Here is a 25,045-nt window from a genome sequence, read left to right as displayed (position 1 = left end):
TACCTCTGTTCTACCTAACCTAGGAGGAATATCATCAGATTGTTAGCTTTGGACTCAAATCTGACTAGCTAACTAACTGGGGATTGGTAAAAGTCACAGCTAAATCAATGCCTTACCGACTAATGAATGGCTGGATGCTCTGGCCCTTTAGGGGTTGCATGCTCATTGGCATGGGCTCTGGGGTAGAGAGCCAGTAAGAATAGTCATTTCTTGAAGCAAAGTTGCAAACATTATTGATGTTGCAGAACATGAAAGGCATGGTACTAAAGCGACGAAGGCAGCTGCCAGCCGTCCCTAGAAAGATTTGGAGAGAAAACAGTAAAGGACTGCGTGATAATGATACTCTGGTTTCTTCTAAAACAATAGCAAACAGCCTTTCAAGGAAACTTGCCAGCCTTTCATAGGTAATAAATATACTATATTTCTTAAGTCTAAGATTTACTCATATTTTAACATTTATAAAATTAGGATGTGTTTAATAAAGTATGTTAATATTTATTGTGGTAGCTCATTATATATTCCCTAATGCTGTTTTTAAACTAGTGATGCATCTTATAAACAATGGTGTCTTATGGAGAATATTTAGTAATTCATTGTGTGCAAGTGAAGGACACATACTGAGTCCTTACGATATCTTATCAATATTTCGTGCTCCAGGCTGCCCTCTCTTCTTCTAAGACTTCCTCAGTATGTATTCTTGTGTGAATCTGCAATCTTCTTAGGCCTAGGGACAATAGTAATGCTGGCCAGTGTGCACAGCCACCACAGTCAGGTTTGAAGAATACGTAAAAAGGAAAAAAATAAGACAGGAAGGAAAGATGTGAGGGGAAAACAAACAAACCAAAAAAAGAAAGAAACTAATCTTTGAAATTCAGAGCTAGTAGGGACAAGAGAGGTTATCTTTACTTGTGATCAAGCCTTTCTTTTCTCATTTACTTACAAAAGAATGATGAAAAATGCACTCTCTTACACTTTTGAAAGTTAACATATCTAAAGTTTTGATATCTAAATTTCATTGTAAGTTTAAATTGATACTGTGCCAGTATTAAGATTTTAGCTATTGTCTCTCAGCTCCACACCCACCCTTCTGTATTCCACTTTGTAATAGCAGGGACTGGGAATTTGCAAACCACATTTCTACCTTGCCAGCTTTCATTTATGGTGTTTTGTGAATATTGATATCTAAGAACAAACTTTTATATCACTCTTTTAAATGCATCCAATATAATGATCTGAGATCTAACATTAACCATTATAGAAAATATATAAACTTGTCTTTAGCAGTTGGAAATTATACATTGTTCCTTCTACATTTAAAAATTATATTTCCATTCCACTTTTCTCACACAGTTTTTTCCTAAGGTAACATATTTTTATTTTTGAAAGTTTTTTATTGATCATGCTATCATATTTCTCAAAAATTAATATTGAATATACCTTTTTAAAACTTTCTGTGACTATAAGACTTTACATGTTAAATGTTTTATTTTGACCTGTCATTGTTATTATTAATTCACAACTGATAAAAATATATGTATTATAAATTTTTATATAATTATTACAAAAAAACTTTTATTAGAAACGTATTTCTTAGAAGGTTGGATTAAAAGTGAATTACAGAGCTTGAGTTAATGGAGACTTTAACAAAACCATTAATTTTTTATTTGTGCAAAATTATGGGGCACATGAACATTTTTTTTATGTATATAATCCATAGTGATCAAGTCAGGGTATTTAGGGTGTCCATCACTCATGTACAATATATTTTTTAAGTATAGTCATTCTCTTCTGCTATCAAATATGGAATTAATTCCTTCTATCTTACTGTATGTTTCTATCCCTTAACCCACTTCTCTTCATCCTCCCCATTCCCCACACTTACCCTTCCAAGTCTCTGCTACCTGTCTTTCCACTCTCTGCCTCCATGTGTTCAAATTTTTAGCTCCCATATATACGTGAGAACATGTGATACTTGTTTTTTTTGTGCCTGGCTTATTTCACTTAAGATAATGACTTCCAGTTCCAACCATGTTGCTGCAAATGACATGATTTCATTTTTTATATGACTGAATAATATCCCATTGTGTATATATACCACATCTTCTTTATCCATTCATCCTTTGTTGGATACTTAGGTTGATTCCATATCTTTGCTATTGTGAATAGTGCTACAATAAACATGTCAATGTAACTATCTCTTTGATATACTATTTTCCTTTGGGTAAATATCCAGTAATGGGATTGCTGGATCTAACGGTAATTGTATCTTTAGCAAAGCTGTTATTTTGAATTATCCCTTTGAATTTGTCTGTCAGAGGTTTTCGTACTTCAAGGCAAGGTGCAAGAGTATGACTCTTACAAAGTGGGGAATGCATGACAGTGAAAGGAGACATGGGGAAGGAGATTGCCCAAGGCACATCTGCTAAAGTCAGATTGACTTTAGGAGAGAATACATATAAAAGTCGAGGAGTTGAAATTTGATTTTTAAAAAATAATGCCTCTGTGCATCATGGAAATTCTTCATATATTCAAAGGGGTATGCTTATCTCAGACTGAAGATGACTGATAAAAGACCAATAGATCTTAAACCTGTATTATCAGAATTATTTGGAATTTTTATACAATGGATTTGGCATAGGACTAGGAGTCTTAAAAAATTCCCTAGGTTGAAAATCATTGATTTAGTCTAATTTATCCCTTTAAAAAACTCGTTAAGAAAAACCTGACTGACTCACAGTCATGTAAGAGTGAACAACATGGGAAAATTTAAAAAGAAATGGATTTAGAATTGGCAGGTGTTACCTCCATCACTTTCTAACTGTAAGTTATTTAACCTATTAGCCAGTCTCTTTGTGTATAAAATGAAAAAGCAGAATATTTATATACATTTTTCTTAATCATAGTTGTGTAAATTAAATTAGACAATGGACATGAAAGTGCTTTGTACATTATAAAGTAATTTTAAAAAACCTATTCTACTGCCTAATTTGGGACAGAGCTGAAAATATCCAGTCTCGTAAGGAAAAGAAAGGTAAATAAAAGGAAGGCCCATAATGATGGAAGTATCTGGAGTATCTGGTTGCACGTGTGGCTGCCCACAATGATGCAGAATTCTGGGTTATAGTCTCCAAATTTTCGAAGAGAGAGTGATCCCATATACTCCCAATGCCCTCTATACCCCATAGTTATAAGACTTTAATAGACTAATGGTTCTCAGTATGTTTTTCTTTTCTCCCAGACAGAAAAGCTTTAGTATTTAATCCATCTTCTCTGTCTTCTTTCTTACATCCTATAATCCTTCCACTAATTCAACACAGACTGCATTTATTCGATCAGGAGGTAATTGTTTCTTTAACATCAAAGTGACAGCTGCCTGTATCTTTGCTTAGTCATCAAGATACTTCCAATGTGATCCTTGTGTGAGCCCCAGCAGAGCCTCTGCAATCCAGGACCATTCCTAGGATCTTGGGCTCTGTCATGGCCTTCCTGTGTCTGAGGCCTAAACTGTACCAGAGTCAGGGCCAGTTTATAGATTCCAAATCTGATTGTTCTTATTAGAGAAAATACATGGATTCTGAAAAGTTATAATTACATGCTGATAGCAGATTCCATCTTCTAACTGCATTACATTTTTGAATTTCATAGTGCTCAAAACTTATAATGGTTCCTCTGTTGACCTGATAGGTTAGGGATTTGAAGTTTAAAGTTTGATTATAAGTCTGACAGTGTAGAGAGAATGAACAAAAAAGAAATTTATAGGAGAAAGACTAGAGAAAATTACCTGAAGATATTAAATTAAATTAATTATTTAGATATTTATTATTCGATTAAATTATGGAAAGATAATTTAATTACTAATTTAATGAAGATTTGTCAATTATAAAATTTAAAAAGAGGTAACCCAGTGAAAAGAAGAAAGAAAAGTAGCAGAGGAAAGTTGAAAAGGAGAAAAAGGAAATATAAATGGAAGAAAAAAAGAAGATGGAAAAGAAAGCTATTGGGCAAACCCTTACATTATTTGGTTTCATAAAATGGCCTATGACCACTGACTTACATGTAAGTGAGTATCCTTACTCTGGTGGGCCAGAACTGGTGTGGCCATATGCCTTGGAAAAATAGGGAGTAAAGCTGACCTCCGGGGTCCCTGCTGCTGCAGAACCATTTCCACAGAATGAATGGCCCAGACAATGAGATCTCAGGAAGCTTCTCATCATAGAGATCCCAGAAACTGGGAGCCCAGACTATCTTCTTAAATGTCTTTATGGAGGCAAAGGGGATAGTCAGTCTTAAAATAGGCAGCCCTGCCGGGTGCGGTGGCTCATGCCTGTAATCCCAACACTTTGGGAGGCAGAGGTGGGCAGATCACGAGGTCAGCAGTTCGAGACCAGCCTGGCCAACATGGTGAAACCCCGTCTCTACTAAAAATACAAAAATTAGCCAGGCATGCTGGCGGGCGCCTGTAATTCCCAGCTACTTGGGAGGCTGAGGCAGAAGAATTGCTTGAACCTGGGAGGCAGAGGTAGCAGTGAGCTGAGACCATGCCATTGCACTCCAGCCTGGGCGACAGAGCGAGGCTCCGTAACAAAAAAAAACAACAACACAACAACAACAACAACAAAATGCAGCCCCAGGTAAGACAATGGGACTTCAACATCCAAAGTCAGAATTCCAGGAAAAGAATTCATGGGGATGGAAGAGTCCTTGAGAGTGATTTAGTCCCCTCATCCCATCAACCTAGCTGTCCACCCCAGTATAGAGAAGATACATGGGAACACCTTAAATGAACTGGATTTTGTACAGAAATGTCATACTTTATATAGCTTTAAATGACTCCAGTAATACTTTATAAAGCTAAGGCACTTATTTTAGGAACTACAAACTAGCATAATTAAGCAATGACCTTACTTTCTTTGATCTATGAACCAAGATTCTCTTCAGAACTTATGAACTTGATGAAGACCAGTTTCAAAGATGAGGTAACTATCTCCCATGAATTATAAACACTGCACACTCAAGCAGCTGCTATACTGCAAAGAGCCCAGGGAAACTGTTCCCTTAATAACTAATCTAACTAAAAGTAAATGTGGCCTTTTTGAAATGATCTGCTTTAGGCCAAGAATTGTACCTCACAAGAGCTAATTAATGCTTTTAGTTTAAGGTTAAATATTATTTATTTAAAAATCATAGTGAATATATTCAGTTGCCTTTGACATGGTTTTCAATTCGGAAGCCCCAAAAGAATAGAGAGAGGCACTTTGGCCAAGGCTACTCTAGAACCCAACAGGATTTCTGAAACAAAAACAAAAGGCACAGTAGGAAATTAGATATTGATTATCTCACCCAAGTCTTGACCGTGGGCTCTTTTATTTCCTTGTACATACAGGAGAGAAAAGCCTTCATAGACCTGAAGTGTTCCCTGCGGGCATTGTGGTGCATCCGTTGTCTGGCTGTGGCGTGTAATAAGAAATCCATGTGCAACAGAGGAGGTTCCAGGGGGACCTGGGGGACCTTGCAATCCATCTGGACCAGGGGGACCATCCAAACCACGGGTACCTATTTCCACGAAATAATCAGTATACAAGATTAAGTAAGCTCTGATCCACTCTTATGGGTATTGACAAAACACTATGACCTCATTTGACTAGTTAATTTATTTGATATTTATAGAGTGTCTATAAAGGCATTGTCAGATATCATGGGCTAGGAGACAAATAAAATATGCTTATTTGGAGAGTCTGTATGTTATTTAGTCTCTTGTTGTACTAAAAGAATCTGAACCCCATGGTCAATTTTCAGCCTGCTGTTTTGTTCATCAATGAGAAAGGAAGGGTGTGGTTGCCATCAATCTGCCAGCTTCATTGCTGAAAAACATTTTCCTTTGAATCCGTCTGGGGGAATTATTCTCAGGCATACCTTTTTGTGTAGAGAACAGGCAGGGCATTCTAAAGAAGTATTTTCAAAATGCCCATTTTCAATCCACCACTGGCTTCCCTTCCTGATTTAGCCTCTTGGTTTGAGTTCATTTAATAATTTTCTGTATATACAGGCCTTTGGACAGTCTGTGTATAAATTTTCATTTTAGGGAAACTTCACAGAAACACTTGTGATGAAGATGACACTAACTTGTTATTTCCCTAGAAATATAGCATTAATGAAATGTCAGGGCATTGACTCTAGGAAGGCTATAGGTATTACCACTCTGCTGTGTTGCCACTGATATTTGAAATACAAACTCTTTATGTTTATTTATTAGAGTCATATTTATATAATCTAGAGTTGTTAACATATATAATGTATGATCCTCTATTTCTATTTTAGAAACCTTAACATTAAAGTATTTTTTATTTCAAGTTGACTCAAATTCTTTCTGGAAGTAGGTTGAGTACAGATTGAAAATCTAATAGATACCAGACTCAATATTATCAGGAGCACCTATTAATGCTCCTAATATCAATTTATCATCTCAATATGAAACTTCACCATGACTCTTAAAGGTCTATGGCAATCACTTAAACTGTTCATTTATATTTGCTGCTCTTTATGAAAGAAATTACAGCCTACTGCGATATTTTCAAATGTGGAAATATTCACAATAGTTTCAAGATGGTCAAGGGATTTAAATCAACATATTGAAAATTTGCTGAACAAGTAAGTACAGTGAGTGCTTGGAAAATTCAACTGAGTTTTCCACTGCTCTAAACACAAATAAAAGCAATCTTGTATGCTTCTCTTATAGTGACAAATCTCCTTATTATGTGCTTTCCTATTTTCCTCAGGTCCACATTCACCAGTCAGCTATGCTAACATCAAGAGAAGATCTCACAGCTCTAAGTGGAGGCCCTATGTCCAGAGGTCTCCCAGACTCAAAGACTTTCCCTCCACCAACAGCATGTTTTACTTGTCTTACCTGGCTGTCCTGGCAGACCTGGGTCTCCTTTGCGCCCTCCTGCACCATCAAAGCCAGGGAGTCCATTGCGTCCAGGATCTCCTGGAGGGCCAGTTGGACCTACAGGAAAAGAATGAGGCATTCAAATATGAGTAGAATATTTTCACATCTGGACAGATCTAGGAGACATAAGGTTCTCGAGACACTGAATTCACAATTTGGTTTTGTCTTAAATCCAGAAAAAAAGATAACTCAAGTCCAGGACCAAAGAAGCCAACAAGGATTTAGCTTTAGTTTTAAACAATCCATTTGCTTCTGGGATGCTTTTAATGGAGTTGTGTTCTCTTTGTCTTCAGAATCAGACAAGAATGTAAGTGCCAACTTTCGTTTTCTATTCCACCATAAGTTACTGCCAGGTATACTTTGTTTTTGATAAGACTGTCACTTGATCACTTAATAAGAGCGAAAGACTGAAGTTAGTTCTAGCTTTCTTTTATAATGATTAATGAAAGTTGGCTATAAGCGTAGAGTCAAATGGCCAGCTAGACACCAGTTAGTTTAAAAGACAAGGGACTTCACAGTGGGAAACTGATAGCCCACCAAATCAGCCTTCAATCTTTCTGCTGGATGATGTACAGAAAGCACCAGATCTTAAATGCATTTTCATTTCATTATAAATTTTTCTAACATTAATTAGTTGTTCAAATTGGAACAGCCAGAGGGGCTAACAGTAACCTGACATAGTCTAAAAGAAATTCAACCATGAGAAATTAACACTTTCAAGAAAAAAGAAAATGGAACTTGTGGTGGTCTGGTATTCTACTAGTTGCTTAGACTCCTATTGTCAGAGACAACCTCTGACATGTAAAAGGAGAACTAGGGAAATGTTCTCCAATGAATAAGCCTTAAAAGAATGATCTGCATAGGAGTGGTGAGAGAGGGCATCCTTGTCTTGTGCCGTTTTCAAAGGGAATGCTTCCAGCTTTTGCCCATTCAGGATGATATTGGCTGTGGGTTTGTCATAAATAGCTCTTGTTATTTTGAGATATGTTCCATCAATACCTACTTTATTGAGAGTTTTTAGCATGAAGGGCTGTTGAATTTTGTCGAAGGCCTTTTCTGCATCTATTGAGATAATCATGTGTTTTTTGTCATTGGTTATGTTCATGTGATGGGTTACGTCTATTAATTTGTGTATGTTGAACCAGCTTTGCATCCCAGCAATGAAGCCGACTTAATCATGGTGGATAAGCTTTTTGATGTGCTGCTGGATTTGGTTTGCCAGTATTTCCTTGAGGATTTTCGCATTGATGTTCATCAGGGACATTGGACTGAAATTTTCTTTTTTTGTTGTGTCTCTGCCAGGTTTTGGTATCAGGATGACGCTGGCCTCATAAAATTAGTTAGGGAGGAGTCCCTCTTTTTCTATCATTTGGAATAGTTTCAGAAGGAATGGTATCAGCTCTACTTTGTACCTCTGGCAGAATTTGGCTGTGAAGCCGTCTGGTCCTGGACTTTTTTTGGGTGGTAGGCTATTAATTACTGCCTCAATTTCAGAACTTTTTATTGGCCTATTCAAGGATTTGACTTCTTCCTGGTTTAGTCTTGAGAGGGGGTATGTGTCCAGGAATTTATCCATTTCTTCTAGATTTTCTAGTTTATTTGGGTAGAGGTGTTTATAGTATTCTCTGATGGTAGTTTGTATTTCTGTGGGATCGGTGGTGATATCCCCTTTATCATTTTTTATTGTGTCTATTTGAGTCTCTCTTTTTTTCTTTATTAGTCTTCCTATCAATTTTGTTGATCTTTTCAAAAAACCAGCTCCTGGATTCATTCATTTTTTGAAGGGTTTTTTGTGTCTCTATCTCCTTCACTTCTGCTATGATCTTAGTTATTTCTTGCCTTCTGCTAGTTTTTTAATTTGTTTGTTCTTGCTTCTCTAGTTCTTTTAATTTTGATATAAGGGTATTGATTTTAGATCTTTCCCGCTTTCTCCTGTGGGCATTTAGTGCTATAAGTTTCCCTCTAAACACTGCTTTAGCTGTGTCCCAGAGATTCTGGTACATTGTGTCTTTGTTCTCATTGGTTTCAAAGAACTTATTTACTTCTGCCTTAATTTCTTTATTTACCCAGTAGTCATTCAGGAGCATGTGGTACAGTTTCCATGTAGTTGTGCGGTTTTGAGTGAGTTTCTTAATCCTGAGTTCACTCCTATTCAACATAGTATTGGAAGTTCTGGCCAGGGCAATCAGGCAAAATGAAGAAATAATGGGTATTCAATTAGGAAAAGAGTAAGCCAAGTTGTCTCTGTTTGCAGATGACATGATTCTATATTTAGAAAACCTCATTGTCTCAGCCCAAAATCTCCTTAAGCTGATAAGTGACTTCAGCAAAGTCTCAGGATACAAAATCAATGTGCAAAAATCACAAGCATTCCTATACACCAATAATAGACAAACAGAGAGCCAAATCATGAGTGAACTCCCATTCACAATTGCTACAAAGAGAATAAAATACCTAGGAATACAATTTACAAGGGATGTGAAGGACCTCTTCAGGCAAAACTATAAACCACTGCTCAAGGAAGTAAGAGAGGGCACAAACAAATGGAAAAATATTCCATGCTCATGGATAGGAAGAATCAATATCATGAAAATGGCCATACTGCCCAAAGTAATTTATAGATTCAATGCTATCCCCATCAAGCTACTATTGACTTTCTTTACAGAATTAGAAAAAAACTACTTTAAATTTCATATGGAATTTAAAAAAGAGCCCATATAAACAAGACAATCATAAGCAAAAAGAATAAAGCTGGAGGCATCACGCTACCTGACTTCAAACTATACTACAAGGCTACAGTAACCAAAACAGCATGGTACTGGTACCGAAACAGATATATAGACCAATGGAACAGAACAGAGGCCTCAGAAATAATGCCACCCATCTACAACCATCTGATATTTGGCAAACCTGACAAAAACAAGCAATGGGGAAAGGATTTCATATTCAAATGGTGTTGGGAAAACTGGCTAGCCATACATGGAAAACTGAAACTGGACCCCTTCCTTACACCTTATACAAAAATTAACTCAAGATAAGTTAAAGACTTAAATGTAAGACCTAAAACCATAAAAATCCTAGAAGAAAACCTAGGCAATACCATTCAGGACATAGGCATGGACAAATACTTCATGACTAAAACACCAAAAGCAATGGCAACAAAAGCCAAAATTGACAAATGGGATCTAATTAAACTAAGGAGCTTCTGCACAGCAAAAGAAACTATCATCAGTTTGAACAGGCAACCTACAGAATGGGAGAAAATTTTGGCAATCTATCCATCTGACAAAGGGCTAATATCCAGAATCTACAAGGAACTTAAACAAATTTACAAGAAAAAAACAACCACAATCCCATCAAAAAGTGGGCAAAGGATATGAACAGACACTTCTCAAAAAAAGACATTTATGAGGCCAACAAACATATGAAGAAAGCTCATCATCTCTGGTCACTAGAGAAATGCAAATCAAAGCCACAGTGAGATATTATCTCACACCAGTTAGAATGGTGATCATTAAAAAGTCAGGAAACAACAGATGCTGGAGAGGATGTGGAGAAATAGGAATGCTTTTCCACTGTTTGTGGGAGTGTAAATTAGTTCAACCATTGTGGAAGACAGTGTGGCGATTCCTCAAGGATCTAGAACTAGAAATACCATTTGACCCAACCATCCCATTTTGGTATATACCCAAAGGATTATAAATTATTCTACTATAAAGACACATGCCCACGTATGTTTATTGCAGCACTGTTCACAATAGCAAAGACTTGGAACCAATCCAAATGCCTATTAATGATAGGCTGGATAAAGAAAATGTGGCACATATACACCATGGAATACTATGCAGCCATGAAAATTGATGAGTTCATGTCCTTTGCAGGGACAAAACCATCATTCTCAGCAAACCAATACAGGAACAGAAAACCAAATGCCACATGTTTTCACTCATAAGTGGGAGTTGAACAATGAGAACACATGGACACAGGGAGGGGCCCATCACACACCAGGGCCTGTCAAGGGGTAGGGGGGCTAGAGGAGGGATAGCATTAGGAGAAATATCTAACGTAGATGATGGGTTGATAGGTGCAGCAAACCACTATGGCAGGTGTATACCTATGTAACAAACCTGTACATTCTGCACATGTATCCCAGAAATTAAAAGTATAATAATGATAATAAAGATGATCTGCATTGGTACCTGGTAAGCCTTGAGGTCCTTGGGGTCCTGGTAGACCTTTTAGCCCAGGCTGGCCAGGGATTCCTGGAGGACCAGCATCTCCTTTAATTATGATACTCTGTCCTGAAGGACCAGGTAATCCAGGAGGACCTATGAGACAAAACACACAAATTTGAAGGGAAAGAGAAAGGTTACAAGAAATGGAAGCCAAAGTGACCTAAGTTCAGGACAAAAATTGGTGTGAGAGAAACCAGTTTTTGAATTGCTGCCATATCTAACAGAAATCTGTTTAGGAAAACTAAAAATTGAAAAATAATTTTCAATTGAAAAATAAGTTTCTTAGGGTCAGTGTAAAAATTAAGCATATCATCTCTATTTTCAAACCTTGACTCTTACTCAGTTACTACAAAGTCTCATCCATCTGTGTTCAAATCTGTGAACACTGGTGTCAGGGGAAGACAATTTTATTCCCTTACACATCCATTCTGACTCCAACATCATTTGCAGTTTTTGCTTGCTGTGCTTGTCAAGGGACCCTTTGATCTAGTAGGGGAATTTAGCAGATTCCTTATTTCTCAATTTATAAGAAACTTCTATAAGCCTCTTAGGAAAAAGAACTATTTTAATATCGAAAATATTATAAAAAATTCATATGTGACTTGCTCTTGTGATCTGTTCAATTGAATTTGGGGAAGTTAGTATAGAAGCTAATGTCAAGGAAGCATTTTTGTTGATCCTGCATTTATCTTAACTTTAAAAGGTCTGCTATCAATATTATGTTAATAAAATAGAGAATTTAAGAGATTAGTAAATAAAGGCAGAGCCTTGTTTATTTTGCCTCAGTTGTTGGGGACTCAGCCTCCGATGGTCTGGCTGAAAGACAGAATGAAAACTTTCAAATTCTTTAAAGCATCTAAGTATCAGGTATAACTATCTTCAGGAATAAGTCTTACCTGGAGGACCAATAAGTCCCGGTTCCCCCTCAGGGCCAGCTGATCCAGGTACTCCACTGGGTCCTTTCATGCCTGCACAGAAGGTACATACAGTTTTATGGCAAAGCAACAGGGCTACAACCTTTACCCAGTCAAATCAGAAAATGGCTATCTTGTCCCAGAGGAGTTTAATATAAAGGGAAACCACAAAAATCCCTTCAAATACCTGGGAATCCTGGAACACCAGGGAGACCAGGATCTCCTTTCATTCCATTGAGACCCGGCCGGCCAGGATTACCCTGAATAAATAAAATCATTAATGTTACAAAAAAATTGCAGCGAGGGGAGGAAGGTGATTGAGGGCATAAGAATTACATAGTGGCATATAGCACTATTTCTAGAGTCAAACTTCCAAGACTGTAATCTCAATTTTGCCTTATATTAGCTTGTGTGAATTGAGTTGATTATTTAACCTCCTTGATTCATAGTTTTCTCACCTCAAATTTGGAGAAAATAACAGTATTTACTTCATAGGGTTGTGGTGAGAATTAAATGAGACAGTTCATATTGTTAAAATATACCCCTGGCTGACAGACAAAATGAACTTCCCATGGCTAACTGAGGTGCGCAAAGTTAAAACACAACCAACTGGCCGTGGTTGGGTAAGGGAAATGTCACATACCTTGTGTTCTTGGAAAGATGTTGTAAAAGTGTCACAGGATCTCCCTTTGTACAATCAAGTCAAACCACTGCGAAGATAAACTGTGGCTTGAACACACCCCCTGCCCATTGGCCATTTGAAAGAAACATCTGGCAGACTTCTGGCTTTGGTTTTGGAAATCACCTGATCAGGGCTCAAGTATTTCAATCAATCAGAACTGACAAGTCTGAATCCTTCATTTGCATAAATGGACCTGGTTGAGAACATGGGTGAGAACTTTCCCTACTTAAGCCAAACCCTCCCTTTGTTCTTCAGAGATCACACTTTCGCTTGTACTGAAAGCTGTGCCTTCCCAATCCGCAGATTACTTTTTACAGAAAATAAAGCTCTTCCTTTTTCTCCTCTAGATCTCATTGTCTTTTGCTGACAATATTAAGTGCTTAGAAGACTGGTGTGTGGTGTGTACTTAATGAAAGGTAACTATTATTTTATTCTTTCTTTTTTCTTTCTTTTCTATAGAGATAGGATCTCACTATGATGCCCAGGCTGGCCTCAAACTCCTAGGCTCAAACAATCATCCCCCCTCAGCCACCCAACTACAGGAAGAATATAGAATAGCAAGATCATATAGGAGGCTATTGCTCTACTTCAAGTGCAGGACAACGAAGCTTATGTTAGTAAGAATGAAAGAGGAACAAGCCTGGAGCATCTTATTATGAAATAATATTAAAAAGTGCTAAAAAAATAGTTGGAGGGAAGTACATATCAGAAAAACATCAAATCCAGCTTGAAGGGGCTTCCAAATCTGGAACAATGAGAGCATCGAAATAAGTAATGATAGTTTAGAAATTGTAAATTAGTGGAAAACATGAGAAAAATGAGTCAAAAATGATAAGAAATGCATAAGTAAACCAGAGAGAAGGGAGGGCTCTTGCTTACAGTAGGACTGACTAGTATATGTGGAGGTAGTGCTAGAGTTGAAACAACATCATTTTGCCACTATCCCACTAGAGACTGGTTGAGGCAAAATCATTAATAGATGTTAAATCTAAGGGAAATTTTTGATGAGTATTGGTATATTTGCACTATCTTAATGTGCCTTCCTACAGTTTTATTAGTTGCAAGGAAAAACCTAATGATACAGTGGAGAAACTGAGCAACAACTTGACTGGATGATCAAAACTAAAACCACAAATGAGAAGCAGATAGACATCATGGACCTCCTTATCGGTTAGCCTGAGAAGGACACAGAACCACTCATGTAGTATTCCAGCTGGGGATGCATAACCTGAATCTAATTATGAATAAACAGCAGGCAAAAAAGGAATATTCTATTTAAAAATGGGGGTGGTGGTACAATTTCTTAAAAATGTCGAGGTCATGAAAAAAAGAAAATAGACTTAGGAACTGTTTCAGATTAAAGAAGGCTAAAGAGATATGACAATTAAATGCAAAACATGACTTGGCCTGGATCCTGTACTGGAAGAAGAAATGCTAAGAACATTATTAGGTCATTGGACCCAACTGGAATATGAAAGATAGAAATTAATGTATATCTATGTTAAAGTTTCTGAAGTTAATAAGTGTACTGTGGTTATATAATTAAAAAAAATTTAGAGACAGGGTCTTGCTATGTTGTCCAGGCTTGTCTCAAATTCCTGGCCTCAAGCAACCCTCCTGCCCCAGCCTCTCAAGTTGCTGGGATTACAGGCTGCAGCCAAGACATTTGGTAAGAATTTTATAAAATATAAACAATCCCATAGCTTTTTATTGTCATCTTATAATAAAACATGAGAATATTTTTAATCTTAAGAAATCTGCATTAAAATATTTAGTGGTAAAGGGGTATAGCAGGTGAAACTTACTCTTGTTTCTGGAAATATGCATATTTATAGGGAGTGAGTAGAGAATGAGTAAACAGAAGTAAATTTTTAAGTCTAGGTAACTGGAAGAATAGTGATGGCATGGGGAAAAAGATTAGATTTTGAAAAGCTTTAAGGACCACTACTTTAAATACTTTTTTTCTGCCATAAAGCAGTCTTCAGAATTAAAAGACAGTCCAGATTGTGTTGACTGCCAAATCCACCAGCAATCATCTTGACCGAATGGAGGCAGTTTTGAGAACCCATAAAGAGGAATGTGACTCTCTGCTCTGGGTCACTCAAACCAACATAGAAAGCACATGAGTGGATATGTTATTATTCTCTTTTTATAGGTGAAGACAGAAACCCAGTGTCTGTTTTCCTCATAGATACAAAGCAGAAGTGTGCAGGGGAGCTGACATTTGACCCTAACTTTATCTAATTTCAAAGCCTAAAAGATGCCTCTATTCACCATAAGTACTTCTCTATGGGTGGATTCATCTATATGCAATGCTCTAATATGCATGTCTCCTTTGCATAAATTTGCTTTCACTGAAATGAAGGCTACTCAAATCCAAATATGCATACCAAAGACTCCAGGTGAAGTATCTTTTCAGGAACTCTGACTATAATACAGCAAAGTCCCTTTAGGAGACTATAGGAAACTTGCCTTCTACTGTCTTTTTAATTCGCCAGTGAGCCACACATAGAACCTTGTCTAGTGAGTGTTAATTAAAATGATGCAGCTTAGAATTCACATTTTGAATACAAACACCCACATTCTTCTCTCATCAGATATCTACTTCCATTTCCTACCTGGAGTCCTGGTGGTCCTTGATCTCCTTTCAAACCAGGCAAGCCAGGTAGCCCAGGTTGGCCTGGATTTCCCTTCTCTCCTTTAATACCTCCATTTCCAGGGAGACCCGGAGGACCTTCTGGACCTGGTAGACCTTAATAATCCACAGCAAATGACGACATTTCAGTATAGTGTTAAGAGTAGCATAAAAGTCAGGCTTTTAAAATATCAGTCATCTTCCTATTAGTTTGCAGAATAAAACCCACACAACATTAAAATATCTAGACCTATGCTGATTCCCTTTCTAATATAAATTGAACTGGATTCTTTTTGTTATGAACACTGATTTGCAGACTCTTTTAGTTTACATTTTATTATATATTAAATTCAATAAAATAACATCTAAAGAAAAAGACTCATGGCTTAACAATGTGTGGCTCTGTAATTCTTAACAAAGAGTTTGACTTAAAGTTAAATTAAACAGAAACTGTAGGGTATTTTCTCAAATTGGAGCATGCATCAGAATCAACTAGAGGGCTTGTTAAAACAGATTCCTGGGTCCACCCCAAGAGTTTTGGATTCCGTAAGACTGAGAGGACTGGTCTGAAGGTAGTGAGTTATCTCAATTGATTGTTCAGTTATAGATTGAACTCCTTGTTCAACTCTTTCCTCCCTTCTCGTTACTGCACTTGACCAGTCTTAAGAATAAATAATTTAGAAAAAAGAGACTTAGGAGAGGCCCAATAATTTGCATTCTAACAAGTGCTTTGTGGAAGCTAAAGCTGCTAGTTCCAGGACCACACTTTAAGTATCACTGCTGTAGGGCAATCAGAAATTCAAGCCATGTCTCATTGTGATTAAAATCAAATTGCTTTATTTGTAAGTAGTTACATTTATTCAGCTTTTATTACTATGCAATACAGATAGCAATTTAAGCAAACTAATTTCATTTTAGTGATATGCTTGATACATAGGAATTTTTTTAAATGTTAGAAATTTATTGAATCAATAAAGTACTTTAAAATTCATTTTTAAAATGTTTTCATATTCTTTACATTTTAAATATTTTTCAAGAAAAATAAAGAATTCTGTATGTATCTTGTGAATAAACAAAATAATTTAAAACAGCATTTTACTTAGCATTTCTACTTTTGCTGTGTTTTTAATTTCTTTTTCTGAATAAAGGTATGAGGTCCATTAAGCAACCAGGGAGATCTTATCATTGGCCAAGTCTTTTGTCACCAGGTGGCAAATAGGTGTTACTTGCTTGCAGAGTGTTCAGTGGCTGAGGCTGAGACTAAGTAATCCTGCCTTAAGAAAATAATTACAAAACCCTAAATAATGAACAGCCAATAGTTAGCATTTACACCTTCTCTCCTCTGGTCATTTCAAATTTTATTGATTTCAACAAAAAATGAAGATATGTAGGGATTATTTTTTGAGGAACTATAATAGGCACTTGTTATGAATTTAGAATAGAGTTCATTCTTATGGACAAAGGGTTGTCTTTTTAATCTAAAATAAAATTCAGACTTTAGTTCCCTTTCCAATACTCTTAAGATTCAGAATCAATGGCAAAATACTAACAAGGCAGAATGACACTGTGATTAAGAACACTGGACTTTGGAGCTAGAATGCTGGGTTACAAATACAGCTCCATTAGTTATTAGCTGTTTGACTTCAGTAAGATTATTAATCTCCTTGGCTTCAATTTCTTCTTCTATAAAATGGAATTAAGAATAGCACCTACTTTAGCAGGTTGTTCCAAGGATTAAATGAGATACAATGTAAAAATTACTTAGCACAGTGCCTGGTATATAGTAGAAGCTATGGAAGGACTTTTTAAAATTATTATTATTTTCTTTATTAGTAAAATTGAAGAAAAAAAATCTTAAAATATGAGCATCTTTTTAATCTTTCAGGTATTTCTATGTAATTTCATAATATAACATGACTCTATCTGGCATATGAGAAAGAGGAAGGAGATTTACAATAGTACAACAATTGTTTTACATTTAAACAATTTAACTCATATAGTCACCCTAGCCTGGCAAGCAGTCAACACAGAAATTCCCTTCTCAATCATAACGAAAAGGTTTAGTACATTGTACATTTGAATAAAAAAACAGAACTTCAGTGTTCTAAGCAAACTTGTCAATTTAATCCACAATGTATGATTTGCACTAGAAATTAAGTAGCAAATCAGCTAATTATGAAAAATAAATAAACTGTGAATCAACCTGATAACAATAACAAAGTAAGATGGGAAAAAAAGAAACCTTTTATGACCCTCTACTCCATTTTAAAAGTTATCAGAACACTGTATCATCTGAAATAACCTAAGGCACTGCACTTTTCGAAATTAAAAAAAAAATGGGAAACTTGCATGTTAATTCAGACCTGATGTTTAGAGTCCTTCAAATTATGAGTTATTAATTACATAAAGAACATATAAGTTTTATTTTTAACAGTATTCAATAGTATATCTCTGCCGTCACTGAAAATAGCCATAAATACACAGATCAGGGCAATCTGAGAAAACAAAATTTTGAGAAAATAAAATCAACATTCAGAGATTACAAATAGGTCATATGCTTGCCTAAATATTTTAATGCAGTCTTGAAGGTAAAAATAAGTGTATTTCCGTTTAAAATTCAACATGTCTTTATGTATTGATTACTTATTATAAACAATTGCAAACACAGAGACCCTAACGTCATTTGAAACTTAATTATAATCAAGTCACATTACCTTCATCAAAATGTTAAAACCCCAGCTTGAGGATAACAGCACTCTTCAATGACTTCTGAATTATAGCAAAAAATTGCATTTCTCTTATCACACACACAAAGCATTAAAAAAAAAAAAAAAAAAAAAAAAGAATTGACCAGTGAAGAGTCTAACCTTGAAAACCTGGGAAGATCAGAGTTCACCAAAGCCCAAAGATCGATGTTAGCAGTATCAGACATCACACAGTACAAAATAAGATTATGAGTTAGAAGTGGTTCACATTATAGTACAAATTAAAACAATAATGTTCTTTGCCAGCATTTCTTATACTTACAGCATAATCAGTATGCAAACAGAACCATACAGAAGTATAGAGAGCCAAACTTTTTCAAATAGAGCTTATTCTAAAGGATAAGCTGTTGGTCTTCGTTAATCCAGAAAATAGAAAACTCTACTGAAGACATCATGTTAACACTGCTACTGTGGCTTTCCAAAAATTAGCTTCTCAAAACATTAAAGTTGGCTAGATAGTACCATTTCACCAACAGCCTTCAAATTCCTTTAGTAAAGGGGTATTTTTGGATTAATGCTGAAGTTTATCTTGGCTTGTGTTATCTTTTAATAAAAACACCAGGTGCCAATTTCTTGATATGCTTAGACTGCTTCAAGAAGATACAGTTGACTTTAAAGGCCTCATTGGCAATAAATATAAAGATCATGGGTGACAGAATAGAAAAATCAAAACATGAATATACGATGGCCATTACCAACTGTACTTTTGCTTGTATTTGAAAAGCATTTCATGAAGCCACATTCTGATTTTTTTCATAATTCACCAGGAGGCTTTCCTATTACTATTTATTGAATTATTATTATTATTATTATTTGGACAGAGTCTCACTCGGTCGCCCAGGCTGGAGTGCAATGGTGTGATCTCAGCTCACTGCAACCTCCACCTTCTGGGTTCTAGGGATTCTCCTGGCTCAGCCTCCCGAGCAGCTGTGATTACAGGCACCCACCACCACGCCTGGCTAATTTTCGTATTTTTAGTAGAAACGGGGTCTTACCATGTTGGCCAGGCTGGTCTTGAATTCCTGACCTCAGGTGATCCACCCACCTCGGCCTCCCAAAGTGCTGGGATTACAGGCGTGAGCCACCATGCCTGGCCTATTATTATTATTACATTATTATTATAGTACTTGCAATAAGTTACTTAAGGAGAAAAAGCCAATATATATTTGTACAACATTGAACACAAAAATAAAGATTCAACTTTTCCAAGATATGAAGCCTATCAGTGAAAGGGTACTTGAAAATGTTTTGGCATGCAATATCCCACCCCGAACCACAGAAAATATCATATTTACTCTATTATTATTCAATGCACATATTAAGACAGGCTATTCACTATTAAAAGAAGGATCATTAAATAAAAAGATGAAAAGCCTACAAATAGAGCACCCCTTGGTTAGTGTTAATTGACTAAAAACACAATTTTCTTTTCTTACAAGTCTTGCTATGATTTATAAGCACCAAATGTTAGCAGAGAGAATAAATTGTGCTAGAGCAATGAATCCTAGGAGTTGGAAGACCTAGGATCTATTTTTGACTCTGCTACTTAATAACTATATGACTTTGGGCAATTCAATCTTTCTGAGTATGGTTTTTTACCAGTAAAATGGGAATACTGGTATCTGCCCTAACCTCCCTCACAGGAATGTTTTAAAGATCAAATTCAAGTTTTAAAATACTGGCCTAATGTCTGCCATGTGCAAGGTGCTACAGGAAACACAAAGATGAGCAAGACTCAAACTCTGCCCTTAAGATGCTTACAATAAAAGTACATTATATGATGTAAAGTGTGGCATGTCATATAAATAGAAAACATTATTATCTCCTAATAAAACTTTCAAAGCATTTGATACTTTGAAATTCAGAAAGCTAAATATTGGCTTCTGTTTATTTAAATTGTTTCTAAATCACAGACAGCAAATTAACTCAAGACAATACTTAGAGCAGAGTCTGGCCACAAAATTAGTTAAATAAATTAGAATTCCCAACTAAGACAACTCAGGGTTTGAGTAAAGACATTTTATATATGTGTTTGATATAGAGGGACCAATAACAAGAACTCTCAGCAAAATATTTCACTGAAATATGACATTTCAGCCTGAGTAATTAGCAAGGAAAACTGTGGATCATATCATAGCAAAACTTCTAAGACTCTATTTTAAAAAGCAACATTTTAATGAGCTATATGCCAAGTCAATTTTTTTTGTATGAGGTTCACAATCCATTATTTTTCAACTGTGTAACAAAGTTAAACTGAAAAAGAAAACAAAACAAAAACCTAAAATATTGTCCATAAGTAGTAATTACTAAAGGTATACTGATGAATTGACTGGTATATTTTAAATTCAGTTTCCACTTAAGGTTGTAGTCTTGCAAAGAAGAAAACATCACAGAGACCAAGTTCCAACAACTATGCAATTTAGAGTACATTTTGTAAATAAGAAATTGTTAAATTTCTTTTAAAGGAATGTGGCTACTTTTCTTTTTCTTCTTTGAATATATTATAGTAACTCAGAAGATAGAAATCTCCTAGCTAACAGTAGAGTTTAGCAGTAATCAAAGTGGCAAAATTCTATGTAGGTCAGATAAGGTGGGACTCAACATTACTTCAAAGTAACCCCCTAGTCTTTGCTTTATCTTAGTGATAGTTAAATAGTATGCACTGTCTTAATCTTTTTGATGACATCATTTAAGAAGAACACAAGAAGCAATCTGGTTGATGGAGGTGTTGACGGAGCTTTTGAGGTAACAGAAAACAAGAAAGTGGATGCAGCGAACAGTCTGCTCCCTGTAGAATAGACACCTAATTGATCACTGGGGAGCCTTAAGTCAGAGTCCCAGTTATGCCACTAACTAACAGTATTACCCTGAGCAAGTTTCTTAACCTCTTTGGGCCTCCATTTTTTCATATGTGACAAAGATTCCTTGATCGAACTTTAGACAGGCTCCTCTGAGCCCTCCTCTCAATTAGGCCTCATCCTTGGGCCTACTTTTTGGCCTTCCAAATCCATTTACATCAATAATCCTGCTAAATCAGTTTAGAGAGAGTCCCTTCACCCCGATATCTGATCAAGTTCCTCATCTCCCACCTTTGATGTCTAAATCCTTGGCCTGTTTCTGGCAAAAATCCTGTTGGGCCAGTTTAACAAGAACCCACCCCTCTCTACCCTTGATGTCTCCTCTTAGTAATTTTCCATTACTGGCCCTCTCACTCTGCTCCTTGGTTGTAAATAATCACTTTTCTTTGTTGTATTTGAAGTTGAGCTCAGTCTCTCTCCTACTGCAATAGTTTCTACTCTACTGCAATAGTCCTGAATAAAATCTGTCTTGTGGATAATTTCTCCTCGACATAGGTAAAACTTAGGTCCCTTCTAGATCTGACATTCTATGGTTCTATGAAATAATGAGTTTGCAGTGGAGTAAGAAACTAGAGAATCAATTCAGGTAGAAACAAATGGCTCCCTAAAAATAATCTTGAAAAATTATTTTTTTTAATTTTATAAGATGAAAAAATGTCCTGCCATTCTCAACAGCCAGATATCATGGGGTATACTATTATCTCTTTTGATTCTTTCTTAAAAATTTGAAAAGGACTATTTATTTTGAATAACAATAAATACATTCAAATATTTGTGGCTTTTTTTACTGCTAATTAGGTAAACAAACATCTTTCACTAAGAATCAGCAATTTTCCATTAGGTAGCTCTTGGTAATTGTTCTTTGGTGTGTACTGTTTACACATGTATAATGAAAATAAGATTAAGAACCTTGTAATCTGTGCTGGTTGCATTGATTTTTTTTTTTCTCTGTGCCTATTAGTCTCGCCCAGGCTGCGGTGCAGTGGTGCGATCTCAGCTCACTGCAACCTCCACCTCCCAGGTTCAAGCAATTCTCCTTTCTCAGCCTCCCTAGTAGCTGGGACTACAGGCGCACACCAACACGCCTGGATAATTTTTATATTTTTAGTAGAGATGGGGTTTTACTATATTGGTCAGGCGAGTCTTGAACTCCTGATCTCAGGTGATCCACCCGCCTTGGCCTCCCAAAGTGCTGGGATTACAGGCATGAGCCATGGTGCCCGGCCCTATTAGTCCATTTTTAACAGCAGTAGAATTGAGAACTTTGTGACAACCCAAAATGTGAAGGTGGGACAGTTTGAAAACCTGCAAAAGATATGGCAAGTTAAGAATTACATATTTTCAGGATCTGATAATACATATTATTGTTTAAAAAAAGAATGTCCTTTTGAAGGATAGTTCAATTTGTTTGCATTAACAGATATAAATTAAACATAAGAAACAGACTCCAAAGAAAGGTAGAATATATAAGGCTGTTTTCGGTATACAGATTTTCAACTGAAAATGACACAAATATATGAATTTTTAAATGTTAAATTAGTTTTCCTAGTTAGGTAATTTTGGGTCTTTCCAATAGACAGAAACACTGGGTTCTACAAGTTCCTAAAAACTTAAAGAGATAAGCCACTATGTAAGAATTGAATTGGCACATATGCTCTTAAAATACATTCAAACACTTGAAAACATTTGGTACAGGTATATAAGTTTCAAACTTCATGCAGTTACTACTTTGGAGTTAAGGAGCTAACCTGTAGGACCTGGATAGGGATCAAAGTTCACCAAGGCCCAATGTCATCATTAACAAAAAGGAAAAATATCAAAACTGTTAGAAATATCAAGAAACTAAAAAGCATTACACTAAATACTTTCAAGTTAAAATTTATTTCAATAAAAGAATACTCTGAAAGTTCATATCCATGCATCTGTATATAAACCAAATTATCACCACTTAGTGACAAAACTAAAATGAAAACAGCACACTGTGGCGTGTTTTTAAAGGCCAAAAGTCATTGCTATCATAATCATTACTATGAGCTCAGACTAAGAACAATCAATTCTAAGAGCAATGGGGTTTACAACTCACTTTTAATTTATAGTTTATGAAATAATTTGAGAAGTCACAAACACTCATCAGGTGTGCATTCTTCTAACTACTTTTGTTGTTATTTCTTTAAAAATGTAATTTTTAGGACATCTTTGTGACTAATGGCTTCATACCGACAAATTTCAAAGTAAGGTTCAACAGTGAGCTCATTACTCATTCATTACTAGTAAGAACGAATAACCACAGTGATGATTAAAATATAAAAAAGATAATAGTTTGGTTTATTTGAATTACTGCATGCAAAACCAAGCAAGATACTTGCTTCAGTTCTCTACATTACATGCAAGAGAGTTAACATGGCTGAGGAAATTTTCACTGGTTTTCTTCAGTAGTATACAAACATAAAACCTTAAACAATACTTTCCATCAGATTATGTCAGATCAGATAAAATTTGGTTTTGAAAATGATCCTCTGAACACAGTATGTGATCCCATTTAATTCATGTGTTTAGAACATCTTATTAAAATGAATTCCAATCACTTTATATTTTACTGTAATATAAATAACATTTTTCATTTTGAAATGCACTTATATAATGTCAGAGACTTTCAAAGAATAAAAGGACATTTACTTCCAAGTTTTCAGTGACCAGAAATATAAAATTTGAATATCAAGTCTCAAAATCTGTTCATAACCTATCACCAGTGACTAGGCTCAGCGACATTAATCAAGGATGAAAACGAGCATTTCCAAAATTAGTAAAATGAAATGACACAGCACAGATACAAAATGAAAAGGTGAACATTGGATGCAAAACTGAGACTACTAGAGCAGTGAACACAAGACAAATGAGGTATAGACATGAGGTTGGTATGAAGAGATCACTAGTCAATTTGATCATGCTGTGATGTTGGAGATAAATTTGATTGCCTAGTTCCTATGAAGATAATTTTTTTAATTGTGCCTGGTGAGATTTGCTGATCATATGACAGAACCAAAGCAATACTTCTGGTATGGACCACAAGCATCTATTGGGTGATCACTAAAATGATTTCTGTGATGACATGCTGAGAAGCTCACATTTAAAAATGCAGATGGCATTTTGCTGACAGGTTAACAGTATAGTTTTACCTTTTAGTAACAAGACTAATAAAACTACCATTTCCTTTATTCCTCCAAATTGTTTTACTTCCTCTGTATAAATGATAAAATGCATTACTAAAGCAAATTATTAGAACCATGGAAATAGACGGAGTTAGCTATGAACCAAGCTATTTACTTGTAAGAAGTTATTATATCACAAATTTTAAAGTCTTTTTTTTAACATCCTCCAATGCACCGGAAAAATTCTAAAGTCTTAAAGACTGAATAACCTGCCAGCAAAACAAAATACATGGACTAATAAATAGACCATTCTCCTACCACTCACGGACATACCTGGTCTCCCAGGAGGACCTTGGGGCCCAGGGTTGCCTTTAGGTCCTTCCAGAGCTGGACCCGGAGAACCAGGAGGGCCTGGGGGACCCTGCACACCAGGGAAACCGTGAAAGCCTGGTTCGCCCTTTGGACCTGGAAGGCCAGGATTTCCTGGAATCCCAGGTAATCCTCCATCACCCTTTTGGCCTATGAAAGTAAAGTATAATTAGAAGATAAATAATACTGAGTTACAAGCTTGCCTATAAGGTTAGCTATTCACATACATTAGGGCAATTAATGGAATTCACAAGAGTCATTTCTATCTCCTACCAAATCCCAAATCTACCCAGAAAACCATCCTTCCTATTAAATATATGCATTTGTTAGCAGAAGTATTTATTAGAGTATATATAGAAATGTAGAAATAATAATAGCTTTCATCCTAAAAGGTATCCTTTGTGTTAAGACAGAGCAATGATACATCACCAATAGCTGTGAGGAAAAAAAGTATAAAGTATCTTCAAAAATAGTTTCAAGATGGCTGGA

The 25,045-nt window shown here is 35.9% G+C and overlaps 1 protein-coding gene across 1 annotated transcript in view; it reads right to left on the bottom strand.

Moving 5' to 3' along the window:
• COL4A5 (collagen type IV alpha 5 chain) overlaps positions 1-25,045 on the bottom strand; it is a 258,069-nt gene that overhangs the window by 4,515 nt on the left and 228,509 nt on the right. The window contains exons 41-48 of the mRNA XM_034949958.2: positions 24,521-24,706; positions 15,399-15,532; positions 12,286-12,358; positions 12,081-12,152; positions 11,149-11,277; positions 6,908-7,006; positions 5,341-5,553; positions 117-294 (exon numbers count right to left, since the gene is read on the bottom strand). Of these exons, the coding sequence (XP_034805849.1) occupies positions 117-294; positions 5,341-5,553; positions 6,908-7,006; positions 11,149-11,277; positions 12,081-12,152; positions 12,286-12,358; positions 15,399-15,532; positions 24,521-24,706 (1,084 nt within the window). The remainder of the gene's footprint in view (positions 1-116; positions 295-5,340; positions 5,554-6,907; positions 7,007-11,148; positions 11,278-12,080; positions 12,153-12,285; positions 12,359-15,398; positions 15,533-24,520; positions 24,707-25,045) is intronic.

Source organism: Pan paniscus, chromosome X (assembly GCF_029289425.2).
Source record: "Pan paniscus chromosome X, NHGRI_mPanPan1-v2.0_pri, whole genome shotgun sequence".
Taxonomy (NCBI): domain Eukaryota; kingdom Metazoa; phylum Chordata; class Mammalia; order Primates; family Hominidae; genus Pan; species Pan paniscus.
The sequence above is the reverse complement of the archived record's forward strand: the minus strand, read 5'-3'. Positions and strand labels throughout refer to the sequence as shown.